Source organism: Sinocyclocheilus rhinocerous, unplaced genomic scaffold (assembly GCF_001515625.1).
Source record: "Sinocyclocheilus rhinocerous isolate Xijiao unplaced genomic scaffold, SAMN03320098_v1.1 scaffold1084, whole genome shotgun sequence".
Classification (NCBI taxonomy): Eukaryota; Metazoa; Chordata; class Actinopteri; order Cypriniformes; family Cyprinidae; genus Sinocyclocheilus; species Sinocyclocheilus rhinocerous.
In genome coordinates, this window is record NW_015656001.1 from 187,298 (window position 1) to 209,954 (window position 22,657).

At 36.3% G+C, this 22,657-nt stretch overlaps 3 protein-coding genes across 6 annotated transcripts in view; all 3 read right to left on the reverse strand.

Moving 5' to 3' along the window:
- Positions 1-6,854, reverse strand: part of LOC107719115 (alkylated DNA repair protein alkB homolog 8-like) — an 8,450-nt gene extending 1,596 nt beyond the window's left edge. Inside the window, exons 1-10 of one of the 3 annotated variants that reach the window (XM_016526458.1) lie at positions 6,625-6,854; positions 5,938-6,172; positions 5,722-5,805; positions 5,443-5,538; positions 4,821-4,925; positions 4,673-4,743; positions 4,265-4,371; positions 3,878-4,029; positions 2,512-2,768; positions 2,201-2,350 (exon numbers count right to left, since the gene is read on the reverse strand). In XM_016526458.1, coding sequence (XP_016381944.1) covers positions 2,201-2,350; positions 2,512-2,768; positions 3,878-4,029; positions 4,265-4,371; positions 4,673-4,743; positions 4,821-4,925; positions 5,443-5,538; positions 5,722-5,805; positions 5,938-6,172; positions 6,625-6,759 — 1,392 coding nt within the window. In that variant the 5' untranslated portion in view covers positions 6,760-6,854. Of the gene's footprint in view, positions 1-2,200; positions 2,351-2,511; positions 2,769-3,877; positions 4,030-4,264; positions 4,372-4,672; positions 4,744-4,820; positions 4,926-5,442; positions 5,539-5,721; positions 5,854-5,928; positions 6,173-6,624 lie in introns of all 3 variants that reach the window. The other 2 variants (XM_016526456.1, XM_016526457.1) reach the window with 2 other exon arrangements.
- An 827-nt stretch (positions 6,855-7,681) lies between these two features.
- Positions 7,682-17,770, reverse strand: LOC107719117 (rRNA 2'-O-methyltransferase fibrillarin-like). Of its 2 annotated transcripts, XM_016526461.1 has the most exons (10): positions 17,633-17,770; positions 16,719-16,736; positions 16,572-16,685; positions 14,839-14,976; positions 14,663-14,757; positions 10,406-10,576; positions 8,684-8,816; positions 8,485-8,597; positions 8,243-8,388; positions 7,682-8,102 (listed from the first exon to the last, which is right to left on the reverse strand). In XM_016526461.1, the coding sequence occupies exons 1-10, from the start codon at positions 17,640-17,642 to the stop codon at positions 8,078-8,080; spliced, it is 963 nt and encodes a 320-aa protein (XP_016381947.1). In that variant the 5' UTR covers positions 17,643-17,770; the 3' UTR covers positions 7,682-8,077. The 2 variants fall into 2 exon arrangements, with proteins under 2 accessions (XP_016381947.1, XP_016381946.1); XM_016526460.1 differs by having other exon boundaries at positions 16,572-16,736.
- A 3,241-nt stretch (positions 17,771-21,011) lies between these two features.
- Positions 21,012-22,657, reverse strand: part of LOC107719116 (G protein-activated inward rectifier potassium channel 4-like) — a 25,012-nt gene continuing 23,366 nt past the window's right edge. Inside the window, exon 4 of the mRNA XM_016526459.1 lies at positions 21,012-21,874. Within this exon, the coding sequence (XP_016381945.1) occupies positions 21,531-21,874 (344 nt within the window). The 3' untranslated portion in view covers positions 21,012-21,530. The remainder of the gene's footprint in view (positions 21,875-22,657) is intronic.

Here is a 22,657-nt window from a genome sequence, read left to right on the forward strand (position 1 = left end):
TAGAGTGAGCTGAGGCCGGGCTAGCGTGAGCGGAAGCCCTGGCTTAGCGTGAGCTGAGGCCGGGCTAGAGTGAGCAGAGGCGGCGGGGTCGAGAACGACGAAGGAGTGGCAACCACATTTGACGACCCCGGGCTGGACTCCGCTTCTTCCACGGTGAAAGCCGATCCGGCGATGCACAGCGCGATGTTGATGTATTTCCTCAGTTACCAGCACGGATCAGCTCCAGGCATGATGAAGCAGATATCGTCCTCTTTTAGAAGACCAAATAAAGTAGTTTCGCTTTCACAACGAATCACACAGCATCTTCACGACATGGCGGCGGCAGCAACTATACTACAGCGAGAATAAAAGTTACGTCTTCTTTCTTTGCGTGAACATTTGGGCGGTGTTATGCAAATCTTCCCACATAGTGACGTAGGTATGTGGGGGCGTGTTAGAACGAGCCGTTTTAGGTAGGCGTGGCTGACTCTTAACTTTTATAAAGAATATCTCTTTGGATTTGAGACTTTAGTCTTTGCAACTTTACAGATCTTCTTTATGCACCAAGAGCTTGTAACACTCCAAAGAGAAAGGAAAACTTGAAATCGCATCATATGACCCCTTTAAACTAATAACAAAACAGTAGCTGATTCAGAAGCGCCAGATTGTCATAGCAAAGTCAGAATTACCTCCTCTCCTAGGTTCATGAAACGGTCGTCCATAAAATGCATTGCTGTTCTGTTGTACGTAATCTGAAGATATGTGGGGGCGTGTTAGAACGAGCCGTTTTAGGGGGGCGTGGCAGTGTCTTAACTTTGATAAAGAATATCTCTTTGGATTTGAGACTTTAGTCTTTGCAACTTCAGGGATCTTATCTATGCACAATCAGCTTGTAACACTCCAAAGAGAAAGGAAAACTTGAAATCGCATCATATGACCCCTTTAAAATAACTCTTTTCTATTTTAATACATTTTAAAATGTAAAATTTATTTCTGTGATGGCAAAGCTGAATTTTTAGCAGCCATTATTCCAATCTTCAGTGTCACGTGATCTTTCAGAAATAATTTTCAGATTTGCTGCTCAAGAAACATTTCTTATATTTATCAATGTCGAAAACAATTGCGAAGATTAATATTTTTGTGGAAACCATGATACATTGTTTTTTTTTTCAAAAAAAGTTCAAATGAACAGAATTTATTTGAAATTGAAATCTTTTGTAACAGATGTATTTACTGTCACATTTGATCAATTTAATGCTGAATCCTTGCTGAAAAAAGTATGAATTTATTTTTAAAAAACTTTTGAGCTATAGCCTTTGGACCAGAAAGCCAAACTTTATGTTAGTGGACCAAAGCACTGCTGCTCAATGTACAAATAAAGGGGTTATTTCTCTCACAGCATCAAAAAAGGCATGTTTCATGTCACAAAGTAGGTGGAAAATGGTTGTGAAAACTAAATTATGACAGTTCTTGGACAAATAAAATTAGTACAGTGCAGGTGGACTTCAGAGGAAGTTTAAATGTGACCCTGGACCACAAAACCAGTCATAAAGGTCAATTTTTTGAAATTGAGATTTATACATCATCTGAATAGAATGATGTATGATGTATGGTTTGTTAGGATAGGACAATATTTGGCCGAGATACAGCTATTTGAAAATCTGGAATCTGAGGGTGCAAAAAAAAAAAAAATCTAAATATTGAGAAAATCGCCTTTAAAGTTGTCCAAATGAAGTCCTTAGCAATGCATATTACTAATCAAAAATTAAGTTTTGATATATTTATGTTAGGAAATTTACAAAATATCTTCATGGAACATGATCTTTACTTAATATCCTAATGATTTTTGGCATAAAAGAAAAATTGATCATTTTGACCCATACAATGTATTTTTGTCTATTGCTACAAATATACCAGTGCTACTTAAAGCTGCAGTCCGTAACTTTTGGCGCTCTAGCGGTTAATAAACAGAACCGAGTGTGTTGAGGTACTGGGCTACTCCGCAGCGGCACCTACCCGAACCAGTCTAAAATAGTCAGAATACAAACACTTATTATAGGTGTACCATAGTGATTCATGGTGTACTCGCTTATTATATACATTTTGTACATTTTGAACACAAAAAAGTTATGCACTGCAGCTTTAAGATTGGTTTTGTGGTCCAGAGTCACAAATAATACTAAAATAAATTTTTTCCCCCTTAATTACATAGTATGCTCACCTGTGTTGAGAAATGATGTATGACTGCAATAGAGATGCAGGCATCACAGCTGCCACTGCGCAGGGGGACAGACAGTGCATCTGACACGAATGCCTCATAACCCCGCTCAACGCAGATCTGCACTAGATTAGCACTGCGGTCGCAGCCCACCTACAAATGGACAGACAATAGGGGTTACATCCGAGTTCTCCCATTAGTGAAAGAGTTAAAGTAATGGAAATCATCATAATTGTAACTAATAACCATGACATGTCCGACCAAGTCCATCTTACTTCCTGGTAAACTCTGCTGTGGTATACTGTATTACTTACTGATATAACTTCAGGGTTGATCTCCAGGTATTTGCCATTGCCGCATCCAATGTCTGCCAGAATACTTCCAGGCGGTAGCGACAGTAGGAAATCTCGCACGTGGGGCCACGGTGAGTGTCGTGTGCTGCTGAAGTGGGAGGAAATCTCTTCATAGACCTGATGAACATACTGCTCCTCCAAACGACACGCATCGCCTTCAGCAACAGGCACAGTAGGTGGAGAAGACAGCAGCTGACTATCACACACAGACGGATAGGCTACAACAGGAAATAAAATTATTCTTGTCATGAATGCACATGATTTTTATATCTACAAAAATACACAAATGCACAGTGACCTTCATATATGTGACCCAGGACCACAAAACCAGTCTTAAGTCGCTTGGGTATATTTGTAGCAATAGCCAAAAAAAAAATTGTGTCAAAATTATCGAATTTTTCTTTTATGCCAAAAATCATTAGGATATTAAGTAAAGATCATGTTCCATGAAGATATTTTGTAGCCTTATGACTGGTTTTGTGGTCCAGGGTCACATATGTGATTTATATGTTTGTGCACGACTATGCAAAGTTTGGGGTTGGTATGATTTTTTAAAAAATGTAAAAAAAAAAAAAGTCTCATGTTTTTACCAAGGTTCTATATATTTGATCAGAAATAATGTAAAAACAGTAATACTGTGAAATGTAATTACAACTTAAAATAACTGAACTGTAATGGTAAAGCAGAATTTTCAGCCACCATCACTTCATTCTTCAGTGTCACATGATCCATTCAGAAATCATTCCAGTATGCTTATTTGTTGCTCATGAAACAATTCTTATTATCATCAATGTTAAAAACACTTGTGCTGCTTAATATAATAATATAATATGCAGCAGAGAGTGACACAGAAGAGAAGAATTGTTGAATAAAGTTGTTATTTTTTGTTTTCTTGTTGCACAAAAAGTAATCTTGTTGCTTCAAAAAATGACGGTTGAACCACTGATGTCACATGGACTATTTTAATGATGTCCTTACTACCTTTCTGGGCCTTGAACCTGGTAGTTATATTGCTGTCTATGCAGGGTCAGAGAGCTCTTGGATTTCATCAAAAATATCTTAATTTGTGTTCCGAAGATGAACGAAGGTCTTATGGGTTTGGAACGGCATTAGGGTGAGTAATTAATGACAGAATTTTCATTTTTGGGTGAACTATCCCTTTAAAAATAAATAAAATACAAATTTCGCTACTGTCAGTTTTAATGCATCCTTGTTGAATTAAAGTACTAATTTAAAAAAAAATCTTTCTCAGCCCAAACTTTTAAATGGTACTGTACTTAGAAATGAAAAATATGTGCTTGCCTAAGCAAATACTTCACATACTCACCACAGTTGCAGGGTATATGTCTGATTTTGCGGAACGTCAGAGATGTCCTGGTACCACGACGGCTCAGGGTCAGATTACTCAAGTCAGAAGTCATGACCCCTGACCCTTCAACCTCCGACACTGGTACCACATCAAATTTCCGAGGTGTTATGCTGACATGAAACATACACAAAACATGTTCATCTCTCCCTAGAACAAAGGATTTATAATATAATATACTTTTGTACATATTGAATGATAATATTCATTAAATATTTATAATGATGAAACACAAAATCAAGCAAAAATCCAAAGAACATATAGGTGTTTAGTGTTTGGTTGTCTGCACATATTTGTACATATATTTTATTTAATGTATATGTACAAAACGATAATCCAGTTTCTCACCCGTGAGTCCACAGATAACGGCTCTCTCCTTTCATCACTAGCAGACTCCGCTCTGGCAGCACCACAGCGACAGAACGTCCGTCAGGATGTTTAAAGTCCATTACTGTCTATAGGAAAATAGCACGATGTTTATATTTATCCATATAAGTAAATCATGAGGTTCATTTTCCATCTCTATCTTTGTTTTGACCAAGGAAAATCGGATAATCAATAATGTTGCTGCACTATAACCCATCAATAAGGCTACAAACAGGTCTGGTGTAACAGAACACCTTGAGCCACTAATGTGTGTCATACAAACGTATGAAAATGTAAACAGAAACATATCCTTACAAACATATTCCCAAAAAGAAACATATTCCTGATAATCCATAATTACTGACATTTTAGTGCTTCATTTATTCATACCTTTGCTCCGAGACTCAAGGAAAGGATGGGATCCTCAAAAGCAGAGTGAGTGTCCACATGAGGGGGAATCCCTGTAGCAGACAATAACATTTAGTCCTATAAGCAGACATAAATCTCCCCTCAGCTGCACAAATACATGATGTACTACCTTGTCCACTTTGGTATTGGTTTACAGTGAGCTGGTCTGGAAGGACACTTATGTGGCCATCAGCCAAACATCTTTGTAATAAAGCATCACATTCCGCCGGCAGGCCTGAAATGACAGGTGTCTATTCAATTTTAGAATTAATTAGACATATAATACTTCGATTAGGTGTAAATATATACACTACCATTCACATGTTTGGAGAAAATGAATACTTTTATTAAGCAATGATGCATTATATTGATCAAAAAGAAACAGTAAAGACATTTAAATCTTAAAATCCTTTTTTGTTTTACTTTTTATTAATCAAAGAATCCTGAAACAAAAATGTATCATGTTTTCCACTAAAATATTAAGCAGCACAAATGTTTTCAACATTTCATTTCAACAAGACTAGAGTAAATGGAGGCTAAAAATTCAGACATTACATGAATAAATCATATTTTAAAACATTAAAATAGATGTTGTTTTACATGTTATATTTTACAATATAACTGTTTTTCCTGTGTTTTTGTTAAGTAATAAGTGGGTATTAGAGACTTCTTTAAAAACATTTCAAAAACACTCACACATACATATAATCATAAAAAAAGTAATGCAAAAAATGTGGAATTTTCATACTTACCACCTGGTAAGAGCTTGTCTTTGTCAATGTTATTATTATCGTACCGAAACTCATACCCATAATGCTTCACTCTTCTGTGTTTTAAAGCTTTCTGCACTGCAACACAAAAATAAACATTATTATTATTACTACTAAATAAGTTTATAGGTTTGCCTTCAGCAAATTAATATAAGTCTGCTATATATGAATATGTGACAAAGAGGATTAAACAATGTAATGGATTTTTTTGTATTTTCTGATTTACAATAATTCTAACTGAGGCTGTCAAGTATCTCTTACCTGTGACATCATCAGTATGTGGCGTCCAATCAACAGCCTGAAGCAGCTGCAGCTCCTCCTCTGGAGACACAAAATCCTCCAACACTGACAGACCAGGAGGCAAAGCACAGGACACACTCCGGTCACTGTCCACTGACAAACAAAGTTGAGATCCATTAGAAACACTTTGTTTAAGGCTCATTGAATAGGATTATAAATATGACTCACGTGACACACCTTTCTCAACATAGCTGAAATAAAGCGTCACACTTTGATCGTGACACTGCAGTGCTCGCCCATTGAGGAGTGTATATGCATTCTGGCCTGCTTCAGTTGAAGAATATGTTACAAACGCATATGGTTTCGCTGGAGGGGTGAGGAGAGACTCGACAGTACCTCCCTCTTTAAGAACCTCCAGCAGTGACTCTCTGCTCACTCCATTCCCCAAACCTCCATTAGACACCACCAGATGCTACATAACAGACAATCATGAACATACACATCACTGACTGATTTTTATGAGCCATTTATGCAAAGCAATGAACTGCATGTTTCACCATTTGAAAGAATGTGGCATTTAAACATTTGGCAAACTTCACCAAGAGACTTGTTACTGTATGAGATATGCAGAAACATGCAACTTTGATCCATTATTAATTCACAGTTACTGATAGTGGAACTGGAAAAACCACGAATCACTCTTTCATAACTGTTTACCGTCAATTTTATTGCATTCATTCACAAAAGAGTATGTAGATTCAGTAGTATCTTATATATTTATAGACTGTAATAAACGTATTTAGTATTCAGATACACAAACATGATGACATAGATAAACAGCAGTACTGGCTATTCAAACGCAACTATGTAATTTGATCGATCCATATTCTATTGACAATTCATCAAAAGAAGCTTCTTAAGTACCTTTGTGGGATGTGACGCTGTGCTTATGCCCTCGTGTTTCAATAATGTGTGACTGGCTTTAATCTGCCTTCGAAGCAGTTTTTTCTCCTCTTTAGTTCTTCTGAGACTTCTTGTGCCGTCCATGCTGCTATCCATTGTGCAACCGCATATTTGGCCCCCTCACGCAAGATCTTCCTACTTGGTTCCTAGAAGCGAAGGTTCCTGTTGTTTTTCTGACATTTTAGTTCTGTTGTTTCCATTCTGCGGCCACGATTTCTACACATAAAAACACGTATCTTTTAAAAAGAACGTGACAGAAAATTAATGTCTTTCTTTACGTTGCAAGACGTGAGGAATAATTTGGTGATTTTGATATGATAGCAATAACCAAAGTGACATTTGCATTTACTAAATGTTCACAGAAAATACATCAAACAATATCTACCATTTCATTTTCACAGGTCTTTTTAAAATCTCAACGCAGCATTATCAGTGTGCAGACAATTATTTAAGGCCTTTGATCAACGTGGTGCAGATAAAGCTTGATTTCAGATTTCAGTGAATGAGAATTAAGATTATATTCTGTTCGAGATCATGATGATTAACTTCCTATATATATTTCAAACTTAATTTTTAAGCAATGAACTGAACAAACTTATTGATTTTGAATATCCACTTACAAAATTGCTCAAGTTTTAAATTGCCTGCTTGTGATCACAAATGAAGCATCTGAACCTTTAATTCAGATTACTAACAATTTCCCTAGCAAAGACATGCCTCACACAGTGCCTTGCAAGGAAAAAGGAATTTAACTCATCAGAAACTAGTTTGGAGTATCTACTTGTTTCAGAAGGGGGTTCTGGGTACTTGTCAGATGATCAGGCTGAGAAAACCAGAATAACAGCAAACAAGCTTAGACTGATTTAACAAGTATTAGTATTAAAAGCCTTTTTTTTTTTTATAGGAGGTGGTGATATGGGTTTATACTAATACTTCTGAAACAGCTTCTCAAGAAGTTTTGAATTACCTTCTTGAAACGTTCTTTTAGAGGTACAAACAAAACACAAAGAATGAAAAATTTGATTGTTAAAATTTTTTACTAAAATATTCAAAAGAAACAATAACAAATGTATGCTATGGAAAACTGTTGATTTACCGTAGTTAACACAACACATCTAGCTTCCAATAATTCTTACAAGCAAAACACAATTCATCTCTCAGTACAGTATATTTCATGACAGAGGATGATCATACAAAGGAAAAACGGGAGCAGAGTTACACTCCATAAAGAATATGTTGCCTGTGCCAATCAGGTAAAAAGAGATATACTCCCAACCCTGTGGTCACGAGAAAATGGTTCACTTATATCAGTCTTTTGTCATCTGCAAACTGTGGGCCCATCTAGTGGCAGAAGCAGTTATTTCAGGAGAACGAAGGATGTGTGAACAGTGATGAAAATTTCCACAGAGAAACCTTACTTCTTCTGCTTGGGTGGCGGTCTGCAAAAAAATAAAAAATAAACTTTTAGCACTCGATTATAAAAGAAACTTTTCAGACCAGCAGGTGAAGCAACCTAATTGCTTTCTAGAAGTATGAAACTTCCTGCATAGTTCTTGTAAGTTCATGCATCAAGATTCACCTGTAGACTCCCACAACAACTGCGTGATCTCTCTCATATGGCTCGAGTGTCAGCTGCTCCTGAGGTTTCATGTTCTCAGTGCTCATCTTCTTAACCTCTGATGCAAACACTGCCTCTGGAGCGGCTGTTGAATCAATGCAGTTAGCCTGAGGAAGAAAATACGACAAAGTTAACAACTGAAGACTAGATGGGATACTTGCAGAAAAAACATGTGTAAACACAGCAGCATATACTTATTTTACCTTGATGGAAATAACAAAATGTCCTCCATTCTTCAGGAAATTGTGTGCATTGAGGGCGACGATTCTTGTTTGGTCAGGCTGAGCAACGTCGGCAAAGATGACGTCCACCATACCTGAAAGAAAACAGTGCAGTGCTTTATCAAACCGCCTCGCAATGTGCATTCTTTACCTTTCATATGTTCACATCACAGGAACTTACCAACAAGCATGCGGTATTTGTGCGGGTGTCGTGCATCTTCAATGATGGGAATAATGTTGGTTCTCTTTTTCGCCACATTCAGCAAGTCTCTGCCTGATCTGTGGGAGAACTCGACAGCATACACCAATCCTTCCTACCAGGAGAAAATGAATAAAAAAACAGAATGTCAATCAATGCTTCCAGAAATTAAACTTAAATTCATATTAATACTTTATTCAACAGCACTGTTAACTAAACTAAATAATTCAAAATAATTCAGTAACTGAAAAAGCTAAAAAAAAAAAAAAATTTTTTTATAAGTATACCAGTACACAAATTACTGAAACTATAACAAATAAAAAAAAGTAATCAAAGCCAAATAATGACAGCAAAAAAAAAAAGAAATAATAAAAATAAAGCACAAAACATGACCAAAACTTCAACTAAAATTAACTGAAAATATTAAAAAATTCAAAATATTAATAAATGCTACATCATAAAGATTTAACTGCTATTGGAATAATTGTAAATTGCTCCTATTGGTTGAGCTCAATTTTTTGTCCCATGTAAAAACGCCGTCCCAGCTTTATATTTAGACAACTATAGCCCCTTTTCCACCGCAGGAACTTTCCCCAGGAACTAGGGACTTTGGGCCGTTTCCACTGCAGGAACCAGGATCTAAATAAAGTTCCGGGTAAAAATTTGCCCCCAGAAAGTCCCTGCTCACAAGGTAGTACTTTCTCAAAGGTCTGGAACTTTCGGGGGCGGGACTTGGGCACTGAACATGCTGATTGGTTGAGTTCACGCATCATTGTATTTCAACCACCATTTATTCACATAATTTTTAAAAAATATTACTGTTATTGTGTCATGAAATGTAGTTTTAAAAGTTTTCAGGCGAGAATGTAGTTGTTTAAAACTCAAATCTGCGGTTTATTTATAAAGACAGCACCTATATGAAAACGTGCTTCGCTGATTTAGGAGACGTGAGCTCCACGCGATCAGCGGGCGCTCAGTGCTCATGTTTCCCAACGAGAGCAGCCTCAACTCAGCTAGTCCTTCTGACATTTGATATAAGATAATTCGTTTGGGTAAATCTAACAGATAATCTTTGGTCTTTATTCTATTAATATGTTAAAATGAAAAGAGGCAATGTTTGATATAATATTTCGTTTCATTGTAATGTATGCATGTTCCCTGAACTACATTTCTGTGGCTATTAATAGCTTATGTTTAAATGAAAACGAAAAGAGGCAGTGGTGTTTGATATCATATTTCGTCTTATTGTAAATACAGTGAGGAAAATTGCAGTAGCCAAGGCAAGCTGACTGACGTTATCAAGTATGCTGCTGTTCCATTTGCAGAATTACCGGACTTGCGTCGTCCCGTCTGTGGGAGTTCACACTCTCGAGTCGAACTTGCGAAGTCCAAACTACCGAGGACAAAAGTCCGAACTTTGCGTACTTGGTATTGAAAAACACGTGCAGACCTACGTCACCAGACTATTTGCCTATTCTTCACGGTACTTTAGACCGTGATGGAAACGCAGACAGCAACAGGTCTGGGGGGAAAAAAGGTTCCTGGGACAAATTGTTCCAGGTAATTTAGGTGGAAAAGCAGCTTATATTATTACAATACACAGTATTATGCAGAAAATACACACTTTATTGTTTCAGTGTTTTATATTTGATGCTGATCTGTGCAGACGTGGACTTTAACAATTATAAAAAGATATACACATACCGGTCCAACAATGTCAGAAACATGGGATACAGTAGTTCCTGATGCGGCTCCTAAGTACATGACCTTCGCTCCTGGCTTGATGTGGATCTGGTCAACACCACCTAAAATGGCTGCGGCCAGCTTCGACCGGAAAGGATTCCATGCTCTGTACTCAATTTTAGTTTCCCCTTCCTTACATCAGAAAAAAAAATTAACATGTTATGAATGCAGTGCTTTCTAGAGGTACTCTAGTGCAGTGTTTCCCAACCGGGGTGCCGTCTGTCGAGAGCAGGGGTGCCGTGTCAAAAATACTTTTTAAATATTTTTAAATTGCTAAAATGTTCAAAAAAGCATCTATTAAATAATATCCATTTCTGATGTCGCCAATAATTAGAGATGCACCGAAATTCTGGCTGCCGAAAATTAGTTCACCGCTCAGGTATCACTTTCACATGGTGTGACGCTCTGCATATCATCCCGCTGTATGTGAGTGCTCCACTCATATATCATTCATGCTCATCGGAACAGCAAAGTCCACTCAAAAATCGAGCTGACAGGAAACATCGATGTAGTACAGTATTGTTTCTGTCTGCAATAGCCCTACTGTGTTGTAACAAGGTGTGGTATATGGGCAACTCTGGTAACGCTGCCCTCTCATTCATTGATCTGCTAACCGTTATGCTCACGTGTCCTCTGATAATACGGTAATAGCTTTCTAGGATTAAACATTATTGGGATAATTGGTAAAAAAAAAATAATCTCTTAATAGCCCTACTGTGTGTTAGACCTACCTGAAAAACTAAAAAGCAATTTATTTAATTCGAAGGCCTGTCGTTATTTTTTATTTGTGCTATCATTAGTAATTTCTTTATTTGTTCTTATTTTATTATTAACTGCTTAGCCTCCTTGTCATTTTTTATTCAATTCAAAGTTTTAAATCAAGCTATCTCTGCTACTGCAACAAAATAACCCCACTGTAAAATCAAAAATACACTGAGTGAGCAAAACTTTGTTTAATTACCATTATAACTAGCTATCTCACAAATTTTTGCTCACTCAGTGTTTTTTAAATTTTACAGTGGGGTAATTTTGGTGCAGTAGCACGAGATAGCTTGATAAATGAAAACGAAAAGAGGCAGTGGTGTTTGATATCATATTTCGTCTTATTGTAAATACAGTGAGGAAAATTGCAGTAGCCAAGGCAAGCTGACTGACGTTATCAAGTATGCTGCTGTTCCATTTGCAGAATTACCGGACTTGCGTCGTCCCGTCTGTGGGAGTTCACACTCCCGAGTCGAACTTGCGAAGTCCAAACTACCGAAGACAAAAGTCCGAACTTTGCGTACTTGGTATTGAAAAACGCGTGCAGACCTACGTCACCAGACTATTTGCCTATTCTTCATGGTACTTTAGACCGCGATGGAAACGCAGATAGCAACAGGTCTGGGGGGAAAAAAGTTCCTGGGACAAATTGTTCCAGGTAATTTCGTTGGTTCTCTTTTTCGCCACATTCAGCAAGTCTCTGCCTGATCTGTGGGAGAACTCGACAGCATACACCAATCCTTCCTACCAGGAGAAAATGAATAAAAAAACAGAATGTCAATCAATGCTTCCAGAAATTAAACTTAAATTCATATTAATACTTTATTCAACAGCACTGTTAACTAAACTAAATAATTCAAAATAATTCAGTAACTGAAAAAGCTAAAAAAAAAAAAAAATTTTTTTATAAGTATACCAGTACACAAATTACTGAAACTATAACAAATAAAAAAAAGTAATCAAAGCCAAATAATGACAGCAAAAAAAAAAAAAAGAAATAATAAAAATAAAGCACAAAACATGACCAAAACTTCAACTAAAATTAACTGAAAATATTAAAAAATTCAAAATATTAATAAATGCTACATCATAAAGATTTAACTGCTATTGGAATAATTGTAAATTGCTCCTATTGGTTGAGCTCAATTTTTTGTCCCATGTAAAAACGCCGTCCCAGCTTTATATTTAGACAACTATAGCCCCTTTTCCACCGCAGGAACTTTCCCCAGGAACTAGGGACTTTGGGCCGTTTCCACTGCAGGAACCAGGATCTAAATAAAGTTCCGGGTAAAAATTTGCCCCCAGAAAGTCCCTGCTCACAAGGTAGTACTTTCTCAAAGGTCTGGAACTTTCGGGGGCGGGACTTGGGCACTGAACATGCTGATTGGTTGAGTTCACGCATCATTGTATTTCAACCACCATTTATTCACATAATTTTTAAAAAATATTACTGTTATTGTGTCATGAAATGTAGTTTTAAAAGTTTTCAGGCGAGAATGTAGTTGTTTAAAACTCAAATCTGCGGTTTATTTATAAAGACAGCACCTATATGAAAACGTGCTTCGCTGATTTAGGAGACGTGAGCTCCACGCGATCAGCGGGCGCTCAGTGCTCATGTTTCCCAACGAGAGCAGCCTCAACTCAGCTAGTCCTTCTGACATTTGATATAAGATAATTCGTTTGGGTAAATCTAACAGATAATCTTTGGTCTTTATTCTATTAATATGTTAAAATGAAAAGAGGCAATGTTTGATATAATATTTCGTTTCATTGTAATGTATGCTCGTTCCCTGAACTACATTTCTGTGGCTATTAATAGCTTATGTTTAAATGAAAACGAAAAGAGGCAGTGGTGTTTGATATCATATTTCGTCTTATTGTAAATACAGTGAGGAAAATTGCAGTAGCCAAGGCAAGCTGACTGACGTTATCAAGTATGCTGCTGTTCCATTTGCAGAATTACCGGACTTGCGTCGTCCCGTCTGTGGGAGTTCACACTCCCGAGTCGAACTTGCGAAGTCCAAACTACCGAAGACAAAAGTCCGAACTTTGCGTACTTGGTATTGAAAAACGCGTGCAGACCTACGTCACCAGACTATTTGCCTATTCTTCATGGTACTTTAGACCGTGATGGAAACGCAGACAGCAACAGGTCTGGGGGGAAAAAAGGTTCCTGGGACAAATTGTTCCAGGTAATTTCGGTGGAAAAGCAGCTTATATTATTACAATACACAGTATTATGCAGAAAATACACACTTTATTGTTTCAGTGTTTTATATTTGATGCTGATCTGTGCAGACGTGGACTTTAACAATTATAAAAAGATATACACATACCGGTCCAACAATGTCAGAAACATGGGATACAGTAGTTCCTGATGCGGCTCCTAAGTACATGACCTTCACTCCTGGCTTAATGTGGATCTGGTCAACACCTCCTAAAATGGCTGCGGCCAGCTTCGACCGGAAAGGATTCCATGCTCTGTACTCAATTTTAGTTTCCCCTTCCTTACATATCACTTTCACATGGTGTGACGCTCTGCATATCATCCCGCTGTATGTGAGTGCTCCACTCATATATCATTCATGCTCATCGGAACAGCAAAGTCCACTCAAAAATCGAGCTGACAGGAAACATCGATGTAGTACAGTATTGTTTCTGTCTGCAATAGCCCTACTGTGTTGTAACAAGGTGTGGTATATGGGCAACTCTGGTAACGCTGCCCTCTCATTCATTGATCTGCTAACCGCTATGTTATGCTCGCGTGTTCTGATAATAATAGCTTTCTAGGACTAAACACTATTTGGATAATTGGTATATATATAAAAAAAAAAAAACTAAATCTCTTAATACCCCTACTGTTAGACCTACATGAAAAACTAAAAAGCAATATATTTCATTTGTAAGCCTATCGTTATTTTTTATTTGTGCTATCATTAGTAATTTCTTTATTTGTTCTTATTTTATTACTGACTGCTAACTTGACGTTTTATTCAATTCAAAGTTTGAAATCATGCTATCTCATGCTACTGCAACAAAATTACCCTACTGTCAAATCAAAAATACACTGAGTGAGCAAAAATTTGTGAGATAGCTAGTTATAATGGTAATTAAACAATGTTTACATATGAATAAAAGCCTACATTAAAATCTGTCATATAAATTGGTCTCTTCATTAGAAATTAGCCTACTGATTGCCACCATTGATGGACAAACAAATGTAATAATATAAAAAATATCTGTATGACAGTATATTCTGCAGTTCTTCCCTGCTGTACTGAATATCTATACTTTCCAAAGTATCATATCGCAGTTAGAAATTCAAGTATTGTGACAAAATTAATTTTGTAGGGTGCCACAATTTTGTTCAAATTTCCAAAGGGTGCCGCGACAAAAAAAAAAAGGTTGGGAAACACTGCTCCAGTGAACATTAAAGGCATGCTTCTATAGGCTCACCTCAACATTTATTCTCTTTTCTCCATACACAGATTCTCCAACCACCATGTTCTTTGTGACCAGGGCGTCCTCTTTACCACGGCAGATAAAAACCCCTGAATTTTTAAACAGAACTTGGTTGTTTAACACATTCTCAGAATCAACAGCAACTCAAAAATGTGACGTTGATGACCCACCTTCATGTCTATGGGGCTCTACAGTCACCTGTTTGCCCCCCCTGAACCCTCCTCTTCCTCCCCGGCCTCTAGGAGTGCCACGTCCACCCCCTCGTCCACGGAAGCCACCATCACCTCCAGGGGACCTGAATCCTCCACCTTTATCAAACAAGAGATACAGAAATTAAAATGAATGGAAATACAATGTCAAATTTTCTTGCATACTAAACTAGAAAACAAAAAGTTTATTTAAAGCACAGAAATATTGACTATACACGATATTTAAATATTTAGCATTAATAAAAAGCATTTTTACCTGAAATTGTATTTGATTATATAATTTAAAATACCGCTTTTCTATTTTAATGTACTTTAAAATATAATTCATTCCTGTGATCAAAGCTGAATTTTTAGCATCTTTACTCTAGTCTTCAGTGTCACATGATCCTTCGGAAATCATTCTAATATGCTGATTTATTATCAATGTTGGAAACAGCTGTGGTGCTTCATATTTTTTTGGAACCTGTGATACTTTTTCAGGATTTTTTTTTTTTGATACATAAAAAGTTAAAAAAGGACAGCATTTATTCGAAATATAATTTTTTTCTAAAAATACAATGCTTTACAATATTTTTTTTTATCAATTTAACACATCCTTGCTGAATATAAGTATTTGTTTCTTATAAACAAAGAAAGGGAAAAAAAACTGAACAGTAGTGTTTTTTTTTTTTTTGATGACTAAAGGTTAGAAAGGACAGCATTTGTTCAAAATAGAAATCTTTTCTAACAATTTAAGTCTTTACTATTACGTTGTATCAATTTAACAAATCCTTGCTGAATAAAAATATTTTGTTTTTTTAAATAAGAAATGAAAAAAAAAAATTTATATACTGACCCCAAAGTTTTAAACAGTATTGTATATTACAAAAAATAATTATTTAAATAAATGCTGTTCTTTTAACTTTTTTATTCATCAAAGAATCCTGAAAAAAGTATCACAACTGTTTCCAACACTGAAAATAAATCAGCATATTAATATTTTCAGCATATTAGAATATTTCACAATATTACGGTATTTTTGACCAAATAAATGCAGCCTTGATGTGCAGAAAAGACTTCTTTAGAAAACCTTACAAATCATACTGATCCCAAAATTTTCAATGGCAGTGTGTATGTATGTATGTGTATATGTATATGTGACCACAAAACCAGTCATAAGTAGCACGGGTATATTTGTAGCAATAGCCAACAATACATTGTATGGGTCAAAATTACCGATTTTTCTTTCATGCCAAAAATCTTAAGAATATTAAGAAAAGATCATGTTCCATGAAGGTATTTTGTAAATATCCTACCGTAAATATATCAAAACGTAATTTTTGATAAGTAATATGCATTGCTAAGAACTTCATTTGGACAACTTTAAAGGCGATTTTCTCAATATTTTCAGATTTTCAAATAGTTGTATCTCGGCCAAATATTGTCCTGTCCTAACAAACCATACATCAACGGAAAGTTTATTTATTCAGCTTTCAGATGACATATAATTCTAAATTTCAAAAAAATTACCCATATGACTGGTTTTGTGGTCCAGGGTCAAATATATTTATGTGTGTGTTTGTATACATAAACATACACACACCAACTAACACTTCCATGTATTAGCCAAATGTTACAAGCAATAACATACAACAGCAGAATTACATATATAAAGGAAATATAATGAAAAGAAAAACAAAAACAAACTTGCTTACCGCCACCACCTCTACCTCCTCGAAATCCTCCTCTTCCACCCCGGTCTCCTCCTCCTCCTCTTCCTCCAAAGCCTCCTCCTCTTCCTCCAAAGCCGCCTCCTCTTCCTCCAAAGCCTCCTCCTCTTCCTCCAAAGCCTCCTCGGCCACCTCCTCTTGGGCTGAATTCTGTCAAAAGGAGTCAAATATATTAATTTACTGAATGGATCACATTAAGACTTTATGGCAAAAAGTATACTGTAATCAAATATCACACCATTAAATGGCTTCAAACTGTAGTCAGCTTTAACTAACACCTAATATTAGAAAAGCCTTTAGTTATGACTGTTCTCACAAAAAATGCCATTAGAGACCATATTAATTAGAACCAAGGATACCAACAGATCCCTGGTGTTAAAATATCCTCAACCACTAGACTCCACAACTAACTGTATACAAAGTTAAAATCCATTCACTGGTAACTTTAGTTTGTGTGTGTAATATGTTCTTGTTACAGGTTGTCGACTAAACCAAAACTATTCGTTTTTACTTGGTTTTCCACATGAACATGGTCTGTCAGACAAGGTAATTTCCTAAACCCCTGTGGTCCTCAACAATGTGTGGAAACTCGACTATGAAAACAATCCTGTGCACAATGTCCAGACAAAATCAAATGAAAAAAAAAAACAACTTAGTAAACTAGTCTGATTTTAGAAACAAAAGCGTATCTAGTGAAAAGCCATGTGGAGCTTCCGCACCGCGTGCGCAGCATGGCTCGGTTGCTCAAACGCGCAATGTTATGCACCGCAAGAAATATTATAGCCTAAATTAAAACAACATTTTCATAATATGTTTATATGGAACACAGTATGACCACACTAATATGTTTAGAAATATAAATAAAATAACAAACAATGTCATTACATTTCAGAGACAGGGCGTTTCGTGCACTAAAACTTTAAGCGCGTGGCTAACTTGGCCAGCATGCTTACACGCGAGCAAAACCAACACTTCTAAACACTAATATTTTATCGCCCGACAATGAAAACAACCATATGTGTATAAAAAAACTATTATTAACTTACCTGGTTTCATTTTACTTTATTATGGATAGATAATCCTGTTTTAATTATACAAACAGCTGCCGCTGCTTTTGCTCCAGACTGTTCTGCACTAATCAGGTGGCCACATGTGTGCGTCGAACGTCTTTTCCCATAATGCACCTCCAAAAAACGTGGCTCTTGCTCCTTTATTCCGCCATCTAGTGGGAGACTTCGCAACTACAATAAAATCATGCAACTTCGGCATTCAAGTGATTGGCAGTGTTTCAAGGAATACTATTTTATTACAACGTATGCAATACTACACATACACAGTAAGATTTTTCATGTTTTTTAAAGAAGTCTCTATTGCTCACCAAGCCTGCATTTATTTGATCCAAAGTACAGCAAAAACAGTAAAATTGTGAAATATTTTTACTAGGCTATATAAATTAGCTGTTTTCTAGTTGAATATATTTTAAAATGTAATTTATTCCTGTGATTTCAAAGAATTTTTTGCATCATTAGGCTACTACAGTCACATTTCCTTCAGAAATCATTCTAATATTCTGATTTGCTGCTCAAAAAACATTTACTGTTATTATTACGTTGAAAACAGCTGAGTAGAATTTTTTTCAGGTTTCTTTGATGAATAGAAAGTTCAGGAACAGCATTTTTCTGAAATAGAAATCTGCTGTAACTTTGTAAATGTCTTTATCATCACGTTTGGTCAATTTAAAGCATCCTTGCATAAAAGAATTAATTTCTATAAAAACCTGACTCCAAGCTTTTGAATGGTATAGTGAGTAATGTTACAAAAGTTTTAGAGTCAGAAAGTCTGAAGAGAATTCTTTAAAAAACATTAAGAACTTTTGACTGGTAGTGTATGTTTTATACATATTACAACTGAAATAATACCATGTTTTGGCCAGACAAATAGAACAAGTCAGCTAGGTCTCCACAGACTTTAAACCAAAACTCAAAGGACTCGGGCCTAATTAACAAGGAATCACTTTATAAAGAGGGAAGATAGGAAAGAAATACAATAAAGGCAATGGTGGTGACTATAACTTCATGCTGAATTCTGCAGTTAAATTGGCGACAAAAACATTTGTTTAAGGTTAAACCTGTGCAGCTGCTTATTAGCTAATTTTTCAGGAAAAAGTTCTTGTTTCCTGAGTTTCTGCAGCAAGGTCACTGGGAAATTTCGTTGAGGGAGGAAATATGTAGACGAATGTACTTTGCATTATTCACTATTCCTTAAAAATTAAGTTCTAGTAGTTTAGAGGCCATGGAGAGCAGTTAATCTCACTCTTAAAAACTTCTTTGTGTAAGTAACTGGAAGTAATAGGGGATGTGATTAGAAAACATTGTTTATACTCTGCCATGCATTAAACAATGAGCCCAACAGGACTTGCTTTAATTGCTTATACCATTGCATATGATAATATTAGGTTTAACAGTTGACAAAATACATTGTAGACAGAGCTGGATTAAAGGCAGGGTATGGGATTTTTCAAAAACACTTAGAAAACTGATTCTGGCCGAATAGCAAAACAAACTTGTAGCCAATCAGCAATAAGGGGCGTGTCTACTCGTGATGTGGAGGAGAGAGCTTTCAGTGCATGGGACGGACATTAGCCGAGCCGAGCGACAGAAAGATAGAGATGGCGGATAAAAAACAAAAGAAGAAAACGTCTGCGGAACGATAAGGCAAGAAGTAGGATCCGTGTATATATCGGATCAGCTTTCCAGCGTTTGAGAGAACTCAAGGAGCGGAGGCCTGCGATCGGACGCCGAGGTTGCTTTGTTTCTGCTCGATAGGTGAGTAACACCGTGTCTACAACAACTAAAGTCTGCCTACACTGGACGCGATCAAACGACCGTTGAAAACCATTTGAAATGTGTGTCAGCACGTCATAAATAGAACCCGGCAGCAGTTTTCTGTCGGGGATTTGTTGCGCCGCGCCGCTCACGTCCGTAGACACGGTGTAACATTGGTTTTGCTTTGTTTCACAGAACTAATCGTTGCCTGGGTTGCGTACGTATATGTGGGGCGGAGCTATCACAATGGGCAAGACCCTTTTGTGGTAGGGGCGTGTTTGTTTTGGTGATTTCAAATATCAACATTGGCTACCAGAAATCACTTACTCTGCCTTTAAGACACAACCCGTTTTAAATCGTTTTTGCAGGGGGTTGTAGATGTTGTTTCACATTGTAATTCTTATTTCATATTCTCATAGAAACTGAGTGTCTGAGAAGGATAATCTTTTATTTTAATCACTTTATTGTAAAATAAAACAGAAACATTTGATTAAATCTGGTGTTTAAAAAAAACTTACTGAACAAAAACAAACAAAAAACGAAAGAAGAGCTATAAATAACAGTGAGGGTGTTTCTCAAGCAGAAATATTAATGATAGACAGAAGATATTGAATATGATTCAGTTAACCAAATAGCCTAGTATAGCAACAGTACATTTCATACATTTCAAATAAAATGAACAAGAAACAATTACATTGTGCGTTCTGTTTGTTGGGTGTTAATATCCAACTTTTAGTGTTTGTGTTAGTTACATATCTGTCATTCGAAGAAATTAAATAATTATTTCCCACAAGTAACCCTTTGGCAAAACTCACTCACTCCGTCTGGTCGTTTGTGAGGTCCGCTAACAGCAGAGGTCGCTGTTTGCTAACACAGAAAATCCACTCGTTTCAGAAATTATATTCTATGCCGTTTTCTATATAGTTTCAGACATGATGTGCAATTTTAAGCATATTCTATGCATATTCAACACACCCTTTATAGGGAATGCAATGTCCTTCATTAATGAAAAGAAAAACGTGTGTTTGTTTTTTTTAACCAGCAGTTTCACACAGAAAATGCTAGGGAAGCTTGTTTCTGCCATGAGATTAAAAAATGGAAAATAAATAAATACAGGAACTTGCAGCTTTTATCTCACAATTCAGACTGCTTTTCTTGGTATTCTTTGGAAAAATAGTCATAATTGTGAGATATAAATTCAAAAATCTGACCTTTTTTCCCCTCGCAATTCAGAGTTTACATCTCACAATTCTGGTTTTTTTTTCAACCATGAAATTTCAAATATAAAATGTAATTGCAACTTTTAATCGCACTAATTACATCTTGCAATTCATACCTTTTTCTTGCCATTCCAGTTAACACCTCAATTCTTTTTTTCTCAGAATTATGAATTTATATCTCTCAGTTTACAGTTTATATTCGAATTGTGAGAAAAAAGTTAGAATTAGTTAACAATTACCTTTTTAAATCTTTTTTATCTCATGGTAGAAACAAGCTTCCATACATTTTTTTGTTGTTCACGGAATAAAAATATAGTTAATTGCGACTTTTTTGTTAATTACTTATTTTTCCTCAGAATCTCACAATTCAGACCTTATACCTCACAATTCTGACTTTTTTTCCTCAGAATTGCAAGAGAAAAAGTCAGTTGTAAGATAAAGTCGCAATTCCCCCTTTTTTTGTTATCCTGTGGCAGAAACAAGCTTTCATAAAATGCTGTAGTGTATAGCTATAAGCTTAATCTTAAATCTCAATCAACTGGATTCAGAAATACTTATAAACCTCAAAAGCAATAATGCAAGCTCAGTAGCGGGTTAAGCAATCACAGTACAAAGCTGCGAATATATACATCTTATTTAAATAAATTCAAGCTGAACGAGGTTTTTTAAGCATTTTTGCACCTAAAGTTTAAAAACATTACCATTATGCACGTTGTTTTATTCTTGAAAACAGTTAATAACAGTACCAGTGTGGGGTCAATGACATAATGTAGACCTATAGATTTGTAACTATTCCTCAGTTTATATGGCGTTTATGCGGCTGAAGTGAGTTTTTGTATCTCCGTATTTCCATCTGCCACACAGGGGCAGCAAAAGACTGGAGATTGCAATGCATGAACTCATTCTTGCACACACTCCATACTGTTCACATCACCATTGCTAACAGTCTCTTCTGCTTCTTCTTCTTCTGCCTTGGTCTTCTCCTCAGGCATCTCCTCTGGGCTTGGGGGCTCTCCCAGGGTTGCTGGAGGAGAAATAGGGGGCAAAGGAATAGCTTCCCCTTTCTTTGCCAGTTCTGCAAGCTCCCGAGCGGAGCAGGAAGGGGTTGGTGTGGGGTAGGTGTGGTGGAAAGTGTCATAATCCACCTCGTAAAATCCCTCCTCCAGCGAGAGCACAGGGGTGAAACGTTCTCCCCAAAGCACCTCTGAGTTCAGGTATGAGCTGCGGGCTTGACATGTCATTCCTGCGGGAAAAGACAGAGGAAAACGGTTGTGAGCACAGAAAAGTCAACAAAAATAGCAGTAAAAAGAGAGGAGGCTGATTCCAATTCCAAATGACTATGGTGTGGACAATCATGAATAGTTTATGCATGACACAAAAAATTAGAGACATGAAGAAGCGAGACTCTTGATGAATTAAATCCAAAGTAGGACAAAGCAAAATTTGGAAAGTTCATTATTTAGAGCAATACTTGGTCCCAAAACAAATTGAGACACTTAAGGCATAAGCCTACTTATAAATGTATGTATAATGTATAAATAGCTTTGCATTAGATTTAAAAACGGATTAATTTCAAACAGCAACTGCTTGCGACATATTTCTTTAACATTTGATATAATATAGGAAATAATAGAAATATATAAATGTTAGGTAAATATTAGATCTTATTAGATATAGATTTTTTCATCATCTGTTATCTAATGCAATGACATGTATACAGTCATGGCCAAAAGTTTTGGCAGTGACATACATTTTGTGTTTTGCAAAGTTTGCTGCTTCAGTATCTGTAGATTATTTTTCCACGTTTCTATGGTATTCTGAAAAACAATGATAAGCATATAAGTTTTAAAGGCTTTTATTGGCAAAAAATATATATTGAGTCAATATTTACAGTGTTGACCCTTGTTCTTCATAACATCTGCAATTCGCTCTGGCATGCTGGATATTAGCTTCTGTGCCAAATCCTGATTTATGGCGATCCATTCTTGCCTTAGTTCTCGGAGTTGATCACAATTTGTGGGCTTCT

Bases quoted from the DNA above. Each gene is read 5' to 3' on its own strand.
- LOC107719117 (XM_016526460.1), bottom strand. The intron at 10,577-14,662 runs GTGAGCCTATAG...TTCTGATGTAAG, and splicing joins AAAAGAGAATAAATGTTGAG to GAAGGGGAAACTAAAATTGA. The intron at 8,389-8,484 runs GTAAAATAAGTA...TTTCTTCCTCAG, and splicing joins ATTTTGTTATTTCCATCAAG to GCTAACTGCATTGATTCAAC.